The sequence below is a fragment of the Alosa pseudoharengus genome, unplaced genomic scaffold (genome assembly GCF_046254945.1).
Source record: "Alosa pseudoharengus isolate Yale_2024_CS ecotype anadromous, Long Island Sound unplaced genomic scaffold, YU_APseudo_1.1 YU_APseudo_1.1_scf_6, whole genome shotgun sequence".
In the NCBI taxonomy this organism is placed as follows: domain Eukaryota; kingdom Metazoa; phylum Chordata; class Actinopteri; order Clupeiformes; family Clupeidae; genus Alosa; species Alosa pseudoharengus.
Window position 1 is genome coordinate 1,410,001 of NW_027468848.1, and position 17,500 is coordinate 1,427,500.

General features: G+C 42.7%; 1 protein-coding gene across 1 annotated transcript in view; it reads right to left on the reverse strand.

The window, feature by feature from the left end:
* Positions 1 to 17,500, reverse strand: part of c5 (complement component 5) — a 79,832-nt gene that overhangs the window by 61,422 nt on the left and 910 nt on the right. The window contains exons 2-8 of the mRNA XM_076270979.1: positions 13,989 to 14,181; positions 7,425 to 7,578; positions 6,975 to 7,045; positions 6,072 to 6,166; positions 2,358 to 2,440; positions 1,994 to 2,084; positions 268 to 373 (exon numbers count right to left, since the gene is read on the reverse strand). Coding sequence (XP_076127094.1) covers positions 268 to 373; positions 1,994 to 2,084; positions 2,358 to 2,440; positions 6,072 to 6,166; positions 6,975 to 7,045; positions 7,425 to 7,578; positions 13,989 to 14,181 — 793 coding nt within the window. The remainder of the gene's footprint in view (positions 1 to 267; positions 374 to 1,993; positions 2,085 to 2,357; positions 2,441 to 6,071; positions 6,167 to 6,974; positions 7,046 to 7,424; positions 7,579 to 13,988; positions 14,182 to 17,500) is intronic.

Below are 17,500 nucleotides of genomic sequence, written 5' to 3' on the forward strand. Positions count from 1 at the left end.
CACACAAGACTGTAATTCTTGTTTTCCATCCGACTCTTTTGGCGGCCATTTTGGAAATATGGCAATAAAAAATTGCCACTGCCTACATTTAATCAACCGGAAATGTTCACTAGATACCAAAAATGCAAAACGTACTTTTTAAGGGGTCCAACCTTTAAAACAAGTTTTCCAGCTGACTAATATGTGCGTGCGTGCGTGCGTGCGTGCGTGCGTGCGTGCGTGCGTGCGTACGTGCGTGCGTGTGTGTGTGCTGTGGCTATGCTCTACCTCCACAGTCCTGCTGGTCCTGGGTAGGATGGTTGTGCTCTCTCCTGAGATGTAGCCAAACCTGCTCATCACATAGGCTTGCTGCACAGGGGCTCCATGAGCATACCTGGAGGAAGTCACACACACACACACACACACACACACACACACACACACAGACACACACACACACACAAGGTTAAAACTTAAAAAACTGACTGACATTCAGCAGACACACGACATGGACTCACAACACCAATGGAAACTAACTGGGTTAGAATGTGTCACTCAGTGACGTTAGCGCTGCTGCGCAATAATGCCGCTCTCTCATCACATGTGGAGCTCTCTCATCACATGTGGAGCTCTATTATCACATGTGGAGCTCTCTCATCACATGTGGAGCTCTATTATCACATGTGGAGCTCTCTCATCACATGTGGAGCTCTATTATCACATGTGGAGCTCTCTCATCACATGTGGAGCTCTCTCATCACATGTGGAGCTCTATTATCACATGTGGAGCTCTCTCATCACATGTGGAGCTCTATTATCACATGTGGAGCTCTCTCATCACATGTGGAGCTCTATTATCACATGTGGAGCTCTCTCATCACATGTGGAGCTCTCTCATCACATGTGGAGCTCTATTATCACATGTGGAGCTCTATTATCACATGTGGAGCTCTCTCATCACATGTGGAGCTCTATTATCACATGTGGAGCTCTCTCATCACATGTGGAGCTCTATTATCACATGTGGAGCTCTCTCATCACATGTGGAGCTCTCTCATCACATGTGGAGCTCTATTATCACATGTGGAGCTCTCTCATCACATGTGGAGCTCTATTATCACATGTGGAGCTCTCTCATCACATGTGGAGCTCTATTATCACATGTGGAGCTCTCTCATCACATGTGGAGCTCTCTCATCACATGTGGAGCTCTATTATCACATGTGGAGCTCTATTATCACATGTGGAGCTCTCTCATCACATGTGGAGCTCTATTATCACATGTGGAGCTCTCTCATCACATGTGGAGCTCTATCATCACATGTGGAGCTCTCTCATCACATGTGGAGCTCTATTATCACATGTGGAGCTCTCTCATCACATGTGGAGCTCTCTCATCACATGTGGAGCTCTCTGTGTCTATTATCACATGTGGAGCTCTCTCATCACATGTGGAGCTCTATTATCACATGTGGAGCTCTCTCATCACATGTGGAGCTCTCTGTGTCTATTATCACATGTGGAGCTCTATTATCACATGTGGAGCTCTCTGTGTCTATTATCACATGTGGAGCTCTCTGTGTCTATTATCACATGTGGAGCTCTATTATCACATGTGGAGCTCTCTGTGTCTATTATCACATGTGGAGCTCTATCATCACATGTGGAGCTCTATCATCACATGTGGATCTCTATTATCACATGTGGAGCTCTATTATCACATGTGGAGCTCTGTGTGTCTCATCACATGTGCATGTGTGTCTGCATGTGCCTCTCATATGATCCACTCAGCTGTGACGCTCAGCTTGAAGGAGTCCATATTGGCTCACCTGGCTGTGACACTCACCTGTGACGCTCACCTGTGACGCTCACCTGTGACACTCACCTGGCTGTGACGCTCACCTGTGACACTCACCTGGCTGTGACACTCACCTGTGACACTCACCTGGCTGTGACACTCACCTGGCTGTGACACTCACCTGTGACCTGGCTGTGACACTCACCTGACACTCACCTGGCTGTGACGCTCAGCTTGAAGGAGTCCATGTTGGCTTGGCTGATGTAGCGCTGCTCTGGTTGTATAGTCACTATGATGCTGGGTAAAACTGAGAGACAGAAATAGAACATTTATCTGTGTGTGCGCGCGTGTGTGTGTGTGTGCGTGCGTGCATGTTTGTGCGTGTGCAAACGTGTGTGTGTGCATATGTCTACATACAGCATACAGTATGTGTGCAGTTGTGCATGACTGTGTGTGTGTGTGTGTGTGTGTGCATGTGTGTGTGTGTGTGTGTGTGTGTGCATGTGTGTGTGTGTGTGTGTGTGCATGTGTGTGTGTGTGTGTGTGTGTGTGCATGTGTGTGTCTTTTGTGAGGCCTTACCGTACTCTTTGACTTCAAACTGAGCATTGGCAGTCGTGCTGAAGTCATCCGTGTAGGACGCCTCGATCTTCCACACCCCGAACCTTTAAAGACACGACACAGTTACACGACAACACATCACACTTCCACACCCCTAACCTTTAAAGACACGACAACACATCACACTTTCACACCCCTAACCTTTAAAGACACGACAACACATCACACTTCCACACCCCTAACCTTTAAAGGAACACGCCACCCAATGTCAGTAGTAATATATGTTCTTACCTTAACTTTCACGAGTTGAGTCATACCTCTCCCGTGTGGGTACGTGCACTCAAACGCTCTGGTACGCGGCGCGACTGTGTTAGCATGTTGCTATGCTAGCGGGCTCAGACGTAGCCAGACGTAGAAGTAATCAAAAACATCCACGTTTTCCCGACTTAAATACAGTTGCACAAGTAGTTGATAAAAATGTCTACGGTCACACAACATGAAACGTGGCGATTTTCCAAGCGAATAAACAGGAGAACTACAATGTGTGGCGCAATAGCACTTGGGAGTACTTCGACCTAGCGTAGTAGTATTGTTAACACCTAATTGTAGATCCTATCCACCACAGAGTTTAGAATCCATGCTGGATCGACCCCTCAGCCTCTCCCTCCCCTCTGAGCGAGAGAGAGGCACACACACTAGAGATGCGCTGATGGGCTATTATTTCAACCATAACTGCATAGCAAAACTTATCATCCATCCGCCATCCATCAACACCAACGTTTTTTGACCAATTTTCAAAACCGCACCCGCCCACCATCCGCTGGTTGTTTTAATGTAGGCTATATGGGTGATGCAGCGCTGCTGACGTGAGGCTAGAAAGCCCTTGCCTGTTCTAGAAAGACTGATCCAATGCAGCACATATATTAAAAGGCTAACGTCGTACATTGGCTATGTTGTAGCCTATCCCCAGCAAAACAGTCTTCAAATAAAACGCACATCGGCCTGTTGCCTATTATGCCAGCTTGTGACAATATATCGTCCAAAATGCTTGATTGCATTGCATTTTTCACATTTTTAGCTGCATTTTCGGCTTGCCTCTTGCCACTATTCACTCCTTGTCTTCCGCAGTGGTGGACGAAGTACACAAATCCTGTACTTGAGTGGAAGTAGAGATACACATGGTCAAATGTTTCTCCAGTAAAAGTAAAAGTCCTCCTTTTACATTTCCACTTGAGTGGAAGTACAAAAGTACTTGCCTTCAAATGTACTTAAATATCGAAAGTAAAAGTCCTGAAATGTATTATGACTAATACAGTTGCATTTACTATTGTTGAAATGATTTGGCACAGACATAGGCATTCATTGAGCCTTTCTCCTCCATTCAAGGACAAAATCAGCTAATAATTGTTGTATGTAGAAGGAACTAAAAACAAACTAATGTGATATCTTATCTTAGATACTTCAAAGTAACCACATTTTTCTTTGTTGAATGCTTTACACTTTCGGACCAAATCAAAATGTTCCCTTTTGTGTTTGATAGTGTCAGATTGTCTATCATTTGCTCGATGGCGTCAAGAGGCTAGATACCTTAGATGTGTAAGGCAGGCAAGCAAGTTTGGCGGTTGTTACTAAAAATGTGAACATGCACGTTGCACTGTTGTGCGGTGGACTTTCAGAATGAATGGAGTCGGGTTTGTAAAGCAATTTACAAAAGATTCACTGAACAAAAATGAAAATGTAGCTAAAAATGTGGAGAATGCAATGCAGGGCGGCCGTGGCCCACTGGTTAGCACTCTGGACTTGTAACCGGAGGGTTGCCGGTTCGAGCCCCGACCAGTGGGCCGTGGCTGAAGTGCCCTTGAGCAAGGCACCTAACCCCTCACTGCTCCCCGAGCGCCGCCATTGTAGCAGGCAGCTCACTGCGCCGGGATTAGTGTGTGCTTCACCTCACTGTGTGCTGTTTGTGTTTCACTAATTCACCGATTCGCTTAAATGCAGAGACCAAATTTCCCTCAAAAAAGTATATATACATACTTACTTATGCAATCAAGCATTTCGAACGATATATTGTCACAAGCTGGCAGAATAGGCAACAGGCCGATGTGCGTTTTATTTGGAGACTGTTTTGCTGGGGATAGGCTACAACATAGCCAATGTACGACTTTAGCCTTTTAATATATTTGCTGCATTGGATCCGTCTTTCTAGAACAGGCAAGGGCTTTCTAGCCTCACGTCAGCAGCGCTGCATCACCCATATAGCCTACATTAAAACAACCAGCGGATGGTGGGCGGGTGCGGTTTTGAAAATTGATCAAAAAACTTTGGTGCTGATGGATGGCTGATGGATGATAAGTTTTGCTATGCAGTTATGGTTGAAATAATAGCCCATCAGCGCATCTCTAGTGTGTGTGCCTCTCTCTCGCTCAGAGGGGAGGGGGAGGCTGAGGGGTCGATCAAGCATGGATTCTAAACTCTGTGGTGGATAGGATCTACATTTAGGTGTTAATTAATATTACCACGCTATGGTCGAAGTACTCCCAGTGCTATTGCGCCACACATTGTAGTTCTCCTGTTTATTCGCTTGGAAAATCGCCACGTTTCATGTTGTGTGACCGTAGACATTTTTATCAACTACTCGTGCAACTGTATTTAAGTCGGGAAAACATGGATGTTTTTGATTACTTCTACGTCTGGCTACGTCTGAGCCCGCTAGCATAGCAACATGCTAACACAGTCGCGCCGCGTACCAGAGCGTTTGAGTGCACGTACCCACACGGGAGAGGTATGACTCAACTTGTGAAAGTTAAGGTAAGAACATATATTACTACTGACATTGGGTGGCGTGTTCCTTTAAAGACATGACAACACATCACACTTTCACACCCCTCACCTTTAAAGACACGACACAGTTACACGACAACACATCACACTTCCACACATCACACTTCCACAACCTTTGATTGGTTAGACCAATCAAAACATTCTATTTGGACATCATGGACTCTTTATCTTCTGGGCTGGACCAATCAAAATAGGTAATTTTTTTTGGAATTTGAGAGCAGTGTGGATTTGAGAGCAGTGTTTGATTTTGAGCACAGGTAAATCGGGTTTGAGGCAAAAGTTTGATTTTGAGCACAGGTAAAACTGTTTTGAGGCAAAAGTTTGATTTTGCAAGGAGTCAGAGGTTTTGTAACTAGTGCTTGAAGCTGAGGTTTTGTGTTTAATATCTTAAGAAAATGGAGCAAGGTTTCAGAAATTGTGTTTTAGCAATTAAGAAAAAACTATATATAATAATAATAATAATAATAATAATAATAATAATAGTTATATACATAGTTATATAAATAGTTATAGTAGTTATAATAATACAGTAATAATAATAATAATAATAATAATAATAATAATATAAATAATAACAATATCTCATTGACATTGATAGTTTGTATAGAACTCCACTAGCATGAGATGACTGTGACTAGTTGTCAAGACACGACCTGACAGATAGATAGATAGATAGATAGATAGATAGATAGATACTTTATTGATCCCCAGGGGAAATTCAAGAAGACAGGACAGAAGACATGTCAGGGTAAAGCCATGCTTACTGATTAGAAATGTAGAAAAGGGTGTGTATGTATGTGTGTGTGTGTGTGTGTGTGTATGTGTGTGTGTGTGTGTGTGTGTGCGTGTGTACTGTATATGTGTGTGTGTATGTGTGTGTGTGGGGGTCCTTACTTTGGCTTGAGGGGTATTTTAAAAGGGCGCAGCATCGATATGATCCCACTAACATCCTCCAGGTCCACAATGTCCACCTTCACGGCATCAGGGTCCTACAGAAACAAGATTACCCAAAACCTTCAGACTCACACACACACACACACTCACACACACACACACACACACACACACACACACACACACACACACACTCACACACACACTACACTACAGAGGCATACAGCACTGAACATTACACTACACTACACTACACACTACACTACAATACATAAGGGATAATGTATAGAACGCCGGTCATTATTGGGAAAATAAGTCCCGACAGGGCGAACCGGACTAGTTCCGCCCTGAAGGGACTTATTTTCCCAATAATGACCGACGTTCTATACATTATCCCGCTTATTACACGGCTACTTGCCAAAACGAAATAATAAACTCCCCCCGATTTGACTTTAGCCTACATAACCTAGCCTATTTGTTACTGTTCATCACGCTGAACTTGAATCAAACATTCTTTAGAACACAGTTGATCAACCGTCTGCTTTCATTTCTGAATGAAGTTCCAGTCCTTGCGTAGTGATATGAAATACCTGAATTAGAAGCACACACTCCATTGTCATTGACAGCGGTCATTATTTTTTTCAGAGGTCCTTTCCTCGAAAATAATGACCGCTAGAACTTTGGGAAATCCCATTCAAGTCAATGGAGCGTTCTACTTGCCTTGTGAAGAGCCGTGTAATAATGATGTGTTATAGAGTAGTCCAACAGCATATCTATTGATGCGCACTGAACACTACACTACACTACACACTACACTACAGCACTGATGTGTTATAGAGTAGTCCAACAGCACTGATGTGTTATAGAGTAGTCCAACAGCATATCTATTGATGCGTTACTTGCCCGAAATGTGAGAGTGACTTTTCTCCTGGCTGGTTTCAGCTCTTCACTCAGGGAGAAGACCCTCACTTTCACTGCACACACACACACACACAAAGAGAAAGTTGACAGGTTAGAATGACGAATGAAGTCAAGTATTTACAATTTACAATGAGATGTATTCATCTAGGCACAATAGGGTTACATGTTAAATAATATGGTATATTTTGTTTGTTAATTTCATTTAAATGACATGGTTGGCTTTGATGTATTATTGTGTGAAGTGTGTATGCTTAGATTTGGCTGGCCAGGTGAGTGTGTGTGTAGAGATGGTGTCTAGCTACATAGGGGAATTGTGTATGTATTTGTGTGTGTGTGTGTGTGAGTGCGAGTGTGTGTGTGCGTGAGTGTGTGTGTGTGTGTGTGTCTGTGTGAGTGTGAGTGCGTGTGCGTGTGTGTGTGTGGAGTAAGTACCCGACTGCTCAGGTGTGTATAGAGGCTTATCAGTCTGGATGAAGAGGAATCCGTTGTCACGGGAGACGGGCATTCTCTCGTGCTGGTTAATGCCGCTGCCCACAGCGTGGAGGTACACATGGGTGGCGTCAGACGGGAAGTCCTTGGAGAAGATCTGTGGGAATCATCAGGAGCATTAAACACACGTAAACACACTTAAACACACTTAAACACATCAGGAGCATTAAACACACGTAAACACACTTAAACACACGTAAACACACTTAAACACATCAGGAGCATTAAACACACTTAAACACACTTAAACACATCAGGAGCATTAAACACACGTAAACACACTTAAACACATCAGGAGCATTAAACACACTTAAATACATTTAAACACAGAGGTGAACAGTGCATGCTCTAATGAAAAAGCCTTGATATCTTTGTTACATTTTGGCTGAGATCTTGGATTATGATGATAAATGTGAATGTTTTTTATCGGTTATATTGTCCAAACTGAACTACTGTTTTTTATGAATAGTTACACAAGGCATTCAACCTTTCAATTGTACTATTATTATTGAATTGTAAAAGAATAACATCTAAAACCTTCCTCTAAACTTGAGATGGTAAAGCTCTCCATCTTATTATCACACTAAGGGCGGGTTGCACCAACGTGGTTTAAATTAATCCTAGTTTAGGCCTAAACTAGGTTTAGTAAATCTAGGTTTAAATAGGGGTTTAAATTAACCAGAAACTCATTGCACATCTTAATTTTAACCCTGGATTAGTTAATCCAGTTTAAACAAAGATTAACAAAAGATTAATTTATATTCATTGTCCGCCATGATGGATTCTGACAAGATGTAAACAAACACGATGTTAAATGGCCCCAAACGGACCAAAATTATAGCCTATCTGTAAACCAATCGCTGTAAACCATGTACCCATATAACTTTCCATACTTTTTAATAGACGTGGTAGCTGTTACATTGTATTACTGTGACCACAGTGCCATAAATGTTTAACGGTTAAGGTCGCCTAACACGCATTACAGTTATCATGGCAAGGCAGATGATTTTTTCCCTTATGGATCATTTGGGGAAATAATTGAAGACAAAAAACTGACAGCACGACCTCAGAGACGGAGGAGGCGTAGTGGTTGAAACGATCTGAATGTTGTTTGGATCAGATTGCTCCCCTTCTAGCTAGGATGCAATTCATGAAAATTGGGCACTTCTGGATAAGTTTTTGATTTTTGGCAGGGTGTTAGGTATAGGCCTAAGGTTTTCAAAAATCCATGGATACAAGTTGGGGTGGCCCCCCTAGTGGCAGTTATCCATAAAATCCAAAATGGCCCCGCCGAAAAGAGAAAAGGTTATATCTCAGCTTCCTTTAGTCTTAAATTGTTGTATAATGTATTTTCTCTACTTTGTTTGATACAAGGAATCCAATTTTGATATGTTCTTCTTATTTTAAGTCCTTACGACGATGAAGGCGAACTGGATACGACAGACTTCAGTAAGTTGCTACGCTAACGTTAACTTAACTTTTATAATTACTGCACCACACACACTTGGCTAATGTTGATCGTCTGCAAACGAAACAGAAACACCGGTGTTGTTATATGACAATAGTATTTTGTAAACGTAGGTTAAAGGAATTATCCGGAGTAAAATGCACTTTAGATCAATTTACGGATGATTGGGAGTACATACGTTGAGTTGACATCAAAATCATGTCATTCGGATGTGTTTTGAGAAAGTTTGATTTTACCGTTTTTAGTCAAAACTCGTTAGCCTGGAAGTGACCCGGGCATGTCATTTCGCCGCTACAAAATGCTATTTTTATACCTGTTCTACAGTTCCAAACAACATTACACTTACGTGGTAGTGAGTAGAGGGTCCCTAAAGCCAAACCGAAGTATCCCGAAGTCTTTATGTGGTCGGATAGAGAGTCCAGAATGAATTTCATCAAGCCAGTACCTTTCCGGAAATGTTGCTGCTGCAGCTTCCATCTTTAGGGGAAAGTCCGTAGGAGTCGATTGCCGAGTGTGGAGTAACACGCTCTGGAAACTTCATTTCAATTTCGAAAGAAATACTGGACTATGTTTTTTTTTTTTTTTAAAACGGCGACGAAATTGTGAATTTCCAAAGCGTGTTACTCCACACTCGGCAATCGACTAGTTTTTTTTTTTTTAATTGTTTATTTATTAAGATTTTCTCAGTAACAGAACAGAAATTGGAGACAAGAAGACAAAAACAAAAACAAAATACAAACAAACAAACAAACAAACAAACAAAAAACAGGTAAAAGTGCATTCACTGTACATAAATAGGAAAGGATAGATCAAGGCTATTTCAAATGTCCAGGCCAGGCAATAAGTCCACGTATCTTGAGAAAGGGTCCCATGTTTTCTGAAATGACTGAAGGGAGCCATTTAGCGTACCCCTTATTTTTTCCAGTTTAAGGCTCTGCATCATGTCCCTTATCCAGTGGTCGTGTATTGGAGGAGTTGTGTCTTTCCACTTGAAAAGAATGAGCCTTCTAGCCAATAAAGAGGAGAAGGCAAACGCCCTCTGTAGGTAGGCTGGGAAACTACCTTGGTCCGATTCCGGAATTATGCCAAGAATTCCAATTAAAGGAGAAGGCTGGATATCAAAACCATATATTTGAGACATGGTATCAAAAAAGGATGACCAAAAATGTTTTGAACAAGTTTTGAACAAGACCAGAACATATGGTATAATGTTGCTGTCGTTTGTTTGCATTTATCACATATGGGGCTTTTATTAGGGAATATTCTTGCTAGCTTAGCTTTAGAGAAATGCAATCGATGCAAAACTTTAAACTGTATCAGGGCATGTCTGGAACATATCGATGAAGAATGAACCCTTGTGAGGGCCATTTCCCATTCCTCATCAGAAAGTGAGACCCCCATATCGTTTTCCCATTGTTCTCGAATATGTGAGATAGAAGGACTATGTGCAGCCATTATGTGTGCATAGAACATAGAGACCCTACCCTTATTAAGAAAATTACCTTTCAATAAAGAATCTAGGCATGAGAGGGGGGGACTATCAGGAAAAACTGATTTTTTTGCGTACAAAATCCCTAATTTGTAAATAGCGGAAGAAATGAGTATTGTTCAGATTAAATTTATGGGACAGTTGTTCAAAGCTGGCAAATGTGTTATCAATGTACAGGTCCCCAATGCAAGATATACCCCTTTCAAACCAAGTTTGAAAGCCCTTATCAAGTAAAGATGGTTGAAAAAGATGATTATTGATTACAGGTGAATGTATGGAGATCTGCTGAATACCTAAGCTTGTCTTAAATTGTTTAAGAATACGTAGAGATTGTGTAACAACTATGTTCCCTTTGATATTTTTCACAGGGTTCCCGCGGGTCCTTAAAAAGTCTTAAAAAGTCTTAAATACAACTTTAGGTTTTTAAGGCCTAGAAAAGTCTTAAATTGTCTGGAATGTCTTGAATTTTCGAAATGGAGGTATTAAATTTGTGTATGGGACCGCCAGCGAGTGTGAGAGAGCGAGTGAAATGTCTCCATCTGGTTTCGTGTATTTGTTTAAACGGAAATGTATAAGTGACTATAAGGCTACTGGAGGAAGTGTAGTGGTTGCAGAGTGAAGATGTTTTCACGTGTCGTTAAAGGTGTGAAAATGGTAAGAATATGTAAAAATATGCCTTGCGTTTTCGTGGTAGCCTATAGCCGAGGCCTAAGAGATACGTAGGCCTAGGTAGCCTACGCGAGCGGTAGAGTGAGCGGGAGAAAGAGCTGGGTAAGCCAGTTAGCGATAGGGTGGCCATACATTCGGATTTAGGCCGGACAGTTTAAAAGTCCCGTCCAGCGCAGCCTCAAGCCGGACGCTCATTTGTCCTCCTTTTTGGAAGTGCGCTGGGTTTCTAGAATCTTTGCTCGGACGCAGCATCGTTTTACAAACTATTGACGCAAAGACTGCTGGTCAAATTATGCGTGGTGCTTCTGTTACTCATCTGATCATTTGCTGCGCAATTTATGAAGGAACCACGGACCGACAGAAAAAGAAAAACGTTTTCTCAATCGGGAGGAAATACACAATAAGTGTATCAGTTTGCATCTCTCCAGCGTCTTTTGCTGGCTTAGCCTAAGTAAATATCTGTCTTAAGTTATAATAGCCTACCTGTAATATCGGTCTGCAGCTTGCTTGCCAGCCTTTCCCAGTACTTCGCAAAAGTTGGCGTCGAAAGAATGTCGGCGACTGGCTACATAAAAAAACCGCATCTGTGTTCATATTATGTGCGTGATTGAAATGAAACCAACAGTTTTTCAGCAGGAACATGCGAGGAGGGGGTTTAACTTTTCCCATACATTTTTTTTTAAACAAGTTTTACAATGTTTCAGTCAAGCTTTGGTTGGTTTAAATACAACTGTTATGCAAAATGTATTACCTTTGATTTACTGTGCTGCATATGGGACAATATGCCTATTAGTAGGCCTATTACAATATTTAAATAGCTTAGTCTACCTTTGAAAAAATAAGGGAATCCACTCCAGTACACATGTTTGGCAAGTAGCCTAGGCTACTACAGACACAGGTGAAGAACAGTCAGCCTCAGCCAGTAGCACAACCAGATATGTACAGTCAGCTTCAAAAGCAAGCAGTCCAGACCCTAAAATTGGGCATAGCTGTGAAGGTAATTCACACAAAATTATTTTCTTTCACCAAAATATATTTGGTAACTTCTGTAGACATCCCAAATGGGGTGGGTGTTAAAATTAGTAGAAAAAAAAACTACTGCATAAAACAGTTTTTTGCCGTGGTATAGTCTTAATTTTTCCATTTAGATGTCTTGAAAAGGTCTTAAAAGTCTTTAAATTTGCACTTGGAAAATGTGCAGATACCCTGTTTCACAAGTTGTGGCAAAGACGCACAAAGCAGGGCGGGAAGTGAATATGGCTTACTTGTTGACCTTTCAATCAAGAGCCACGCTGGTGCAGAATCATTCCAATCCCTTAGCCATAGAGAGATGGTATTAAGATTTGCGGCCCAGTAGTATGAGCGAAGGTTTGGGAGGGAGAGCCCACCTTCCACTTTAGGTCGTTCCATGAATTCTTTCCTGATGCGGGCAGATTTATTATTCCAAATAAAGGAAGAAATCATCTGATTAAATGATCTAAAAAATGACTGTGGTATGAATACAGGTATGGCTTGAAACAAATATAGATATTTAGGCACCATATTCATCTTTATAGAATTTACCCTCCCAATGAGGGATAAAGGTAAGTTTGACCACTGCTTAACATCTTTTTTAGATTGTTTTAACAAAGGAGTGAAGTTGTTTTTAAATAAGTCAAAGTATGATTTGGTGACCTTTACTCCTAAATATGTGATTGAATCTAGTGAAAGTTTAAATGGTAGATTGGGAATTGTCCTGGCATTGGTGGTGATAGGAAAATAAGTCAGATTTATTTGTATAGCGCATTTAACATGCACAGAGTGCAACCCAAAGCGCTTCACATATAAGACATTGTCATTGACACAGACTAACAAAGACAATAGATGCCGGACGGAGCGGCGTAGTCGCCAGCGTACCGATGACACCAAGACATACATTTAAGAAATAACAAACACAAAAGATGCCTAAGATTTCTAAGATCTTAGAAACTACAATCTGACTACATTTTCGAGACGCGATTGGATACTTCCGCTGAGTCACATCCGGATTTGTTCGGGACGGGACCAGAAAGTTGCATATTCAGTTTGTCCGCGGAGAAGCACTAGGGGGAGACGAAGCACCCACCAAACAACCCAAAAAGTGTTGTAGAACCATCAGAACGACTCTCAACCTGCATAATTAAGGTCATTTTTGCTAAAATTGTTGCATAGGGCTTCTTTAAGAACTTCTGGTATGGTAGAAATGGGGTTGGCTACATACAATAATAAGTCATCCGCAAATAATGAGACAGTGTGTATTAAGCCGCCTCTTGTAATGCCTTCTATGCTTGAGCTGCTTCGTAAGGCAATAGGGCTCTATAGCAAGAACAAAAAGTAGTGGACTGAGTGGGTCCCCCTGTTTGGTCCCTCTCTGAAGAGGGAAGTATTGAGAGGAGATAGAGTTTGTGCGGACTGGCAATCGACTAGTTTTTATGGAAACACTGCAGCACAATAATGTATGGAGAAATACCAAATTTACCAAATTTCCCTCACAGGATCAAAAGAGTATACTTATCAATAGCACAGTGCAGCACAATAACGTATGGGAGAATAACGTATGGGAGAAATAGCAGAGTGGGCACCTCATTCTTTTAAGTTGTGTGCTTAGCTCATCCGCTTGGTAGCTGTTGTGTGCTTAGCTCACCCGCATGTTAGCAGCCAGTTGGTAGCTTTTAAGTTGTGTGCTTAGCTCACCCGCATGTTAGCAGCCGCTTGGTAGCTTTTAAGTTGTGTGCTTAGCTCACCCGCATGTTAGCAGCCGCTTGGTAGCTTTTAAGTTGTGTGCTTAGCTCACCCGCACGTTGGCAGTTGTGTGCTTAGCTCATGTTGGCAGCTGCTTGGTAGCTGTTGTGTGCTAGCTCACCCGCATGTTGGCGGCCGCTTGGTAGCTGTTCTCTGCGTTGAGCTGGACGGTCTCCGTGGCGTACTGAGTGTCCCCTGCGGCCAGCGACTTCTTCAGGTGCAGCTGCACGGTGGCGTCCTGCTCGTCAAACACCTGCACTACCACCGTCTCCACTGCGTCCAGCCGCACCAGCCGAGGAGATGTGATCAGATACCTACACACACACACACACACACACACATAAGACCAGACATATATATAGAGGACCAAACACAAAACAGTGCTTAGGATAAGGGCTCATCTGTGCCCAGTGCTTAGGACAAGGGACAAGGCTCACCTGTTGCCCAGTGTTTAGGACAAGGGACACCAGTGTTTAGGACGAGGCTCACCTGTTGCCCAGTGTTTAGGACAAGGGACAAGGCTTACCTGTTGCCCAGTATTTAGGACAAGGGACAAGGCTCACCTGTTGCCCAGTGTTTAGGACGAGGCTCACCTGTTGCCCAGTGCTTAGGACTGATTGTTGAATTTACAGTTAAGCACCCGAGTGTCTTCACACCTGATAGTTTACCAGTTGGTAACAGTTGGTTCTTCGCTGTGTAGTTTTGGATGGAAATGTCTTGACATTGCAAAGAGGAGACATTATCTGAGTTGTCTGTGTCTAAAGTAGAAAAAAGCAGGCTGCAACTAAACTAACTGAAGCACTGGTCCGTTTTTCTGACTGGCTAAACAGGTCAGATCTACATCTCAAAATTAATACAGTCTGTATTCTTCTCTAAAAATCCTCAAGTGCACAGCAGGCTGATGTATTGAAGTAGAAAAACTCATGGTTGCGCCTGATTTTAAATACCTTGGTATCATTTTAGACTCTAACTTTTAAAAAGCATGTTAAAAAGGTGGCTAATACTATCACATATAATTTGGCTAACTTTAGACACATAAGGCCATATCTAAAAACAGAGGCAGCCAAACTTTTTATGCATGCCATGATCTTTTTCCACATACAGTATCATACTGTCTCACAAGCTGGTCCCAAGCAAGCATGACACCTCTTACCAGTGGCGGTTTTAGGTACGGGCGAACCGGGCGGTCGCCCGGGGCGGCATCTTGTAGGGGGCGGCACGAGCGCTTAAAAAAAAAAAAAAGAAGAAGAAGAAGAATAAAGGTCGTTTTCTATTATCCATCACTTGTGTGAGGAATTAGGGAATTGGCGCCCCTGTTGCTCAGAAGGTAGGCCTACTGCACTGCACTGTGCAGAGGAAGGGGCGAAGGGAGGGGTTTGCGGGGGACAGTTCACCTCTGGGTCTCCTTAATGAAACGGGATCCACTGTATATAGCCTACAACAGTCTATTAGTGGGCTAAAATCAGTCACACCTTGACTTTCTTCTAAACAACTCACATCTCATAATGTTATGAATGCAGACCTATGATTCCTGCACATTTAATTAACTGTGTGAAATGGCAATGCTGTAAGCAGTATTTTGCCATCTCATTGTTTGCCATCTGCTTGTTTGTGCAGAATTGCCTAATGTTGCTTTAAAAATTACATTTAAAATGTCTCAATAAAAAAATGACTGTTTGAAAAAAAAGAAGATTTTTTTTGTTGTTGGGGGGGGGGCGCTCGGGGGGGATCTCGCCCGGGGAGTAATTGAGTCTAGAACCGCCACTGCCTCTTACACCAGTAGAAACCCTTTATAAACAAACCTTAAAAACACTAGATCAAAAGCCTATCAGCATTAACCACTGCCATATCATTACTTAATACAATTGATTATATAAACAAACCTTAAAAACACTAGATCAAAAGCCTATCAGCATTCATCACTGCCATATCATTACTTAATACAATTGATTTAATTTTGTCCGTTTTTCACATTATCTAGATGCCTGCCTTATTTTCAAAATATGACATGGGCTTGCCCCTCCACCACTGGCTGAGTTCATACAACAGAAGAGCAGTAGTGGCAGGGCAACTAGGGCAGCTAGGGCAACCACCAGGGGAGAATAGGGCAGCTAGGGCAACTAGGGCAGCTAGGGCAGCCACCAGGGGAGAATAGGGCAGCTAGGGCAACTAGGGCAGCCACCAGGGGCAACTAGGGCAGCTAGGGCAACTAGGGCAGCCACCAGGGGCAACTAGGGCAGCCACCAGGGGCAACTGTGTCGCACAGTACAGATGCAGTAAGTTTGCCAAACAGTCTTCTTAGTACGGGCCTCAAACTATTGGAACTGCCTTCCTACTGAACTCAGAGAGAGCAGCAGCTATCTAAGCCCTAGCTGCCCTAAACCACACTCAAGAGATGGATTAAAAACAATCAAAACGGCAGTATCTAGTTTCCCTCATCCTAGACACTGCCCTCATCCTAGACACTGCCCTCATCCTAGACACTGCCCTTCTTTATTTTTTATCTTTATTTTGTATTTTTTATTTATTTTATTGTCCCTTTCTCTTTTCTCTTCTTTCTTCTTTCTTAATTTGCTTTTAAATCTTTTAAATCTTTTCTTCCGTTCTTCTTATTAATATAATGTGATGATGTGTTGACCTGCCAAGGGACTACAGATGAAAATTAGCTTCTTTGCTAACTCTGGCACATTTACATTTTGAGTGTAAACAAAAAATGCCAAATGATGTGCATTGTCCCTTTTAAATAAACAAACAAATAAATAAATAAAGTTTTGTAAATAAATGTGTGTACTGTTTTGCAAAAAGTGTGATGCTTATAGTTCTGGGTTGATATTTTGCTCCTTGAGTGTGCGGTTTGGCTAACTGTGGGATGCTTTTGATTTGAGTGTTTAAGCAGATGAACACACCTGTGATGCCTCCCATAGCGCTCATGAGTGTGTGTGCATCTTCCCTAACGCTCATGAGTGTGTGTGCACCTTCCATAACGCTCATGAGTGTGTGTGCATCTTCCCTAACGCTCATGAGTGTGTGTGCACCTTCCCTAACGCTCATGAGTGTGTGTGCACCTTCCCTAACGGTCATGAGTGTGTGTGCTCACATCCTTCCCTAGCCCTCATGAGTGTGTGTGCTCACATCCTTCCCTAGCCCTCATGAGTGTGTGTGCTCACATCCTTCCCTAACGCTCATGAGTGTGTGTGCTCACATCCTTCCCTAGCCCTCATGAGTGTGTGTGCATCTTCCATAACGCTCATGAGTGTGTGTGCTCACATCCTTCCCTAGCCCTCATGAGTGTGTGTGCATCTTCCCTAACGCTCATGAGTGTGCTCACATCCTTCCCTAACGCTCATGAGTGTGTGTGCTCACATCCTTCCCTAGCCCTCATGAGTGTGTGTGCTCACATCCTTCCCTAGCCCTCATGAGTGTGTGTGCATCTTCCCTAGCGCTCATGAGTGTGTGTGCATCTTCCCTAACGCTCATGAGTGTGTGTGCTCACATCCTTTCCTAGCGCTCATGAGTGTGTGTGCTCACATCCTTCCCTAGCCCTCATGAGTGTGTGTGCATCTTCCCTAACGCTCATGAGTGTGTGTGCATCTTCCCTAACGCTCATGAGTGTGTGTGCTCACATCCTTCCCT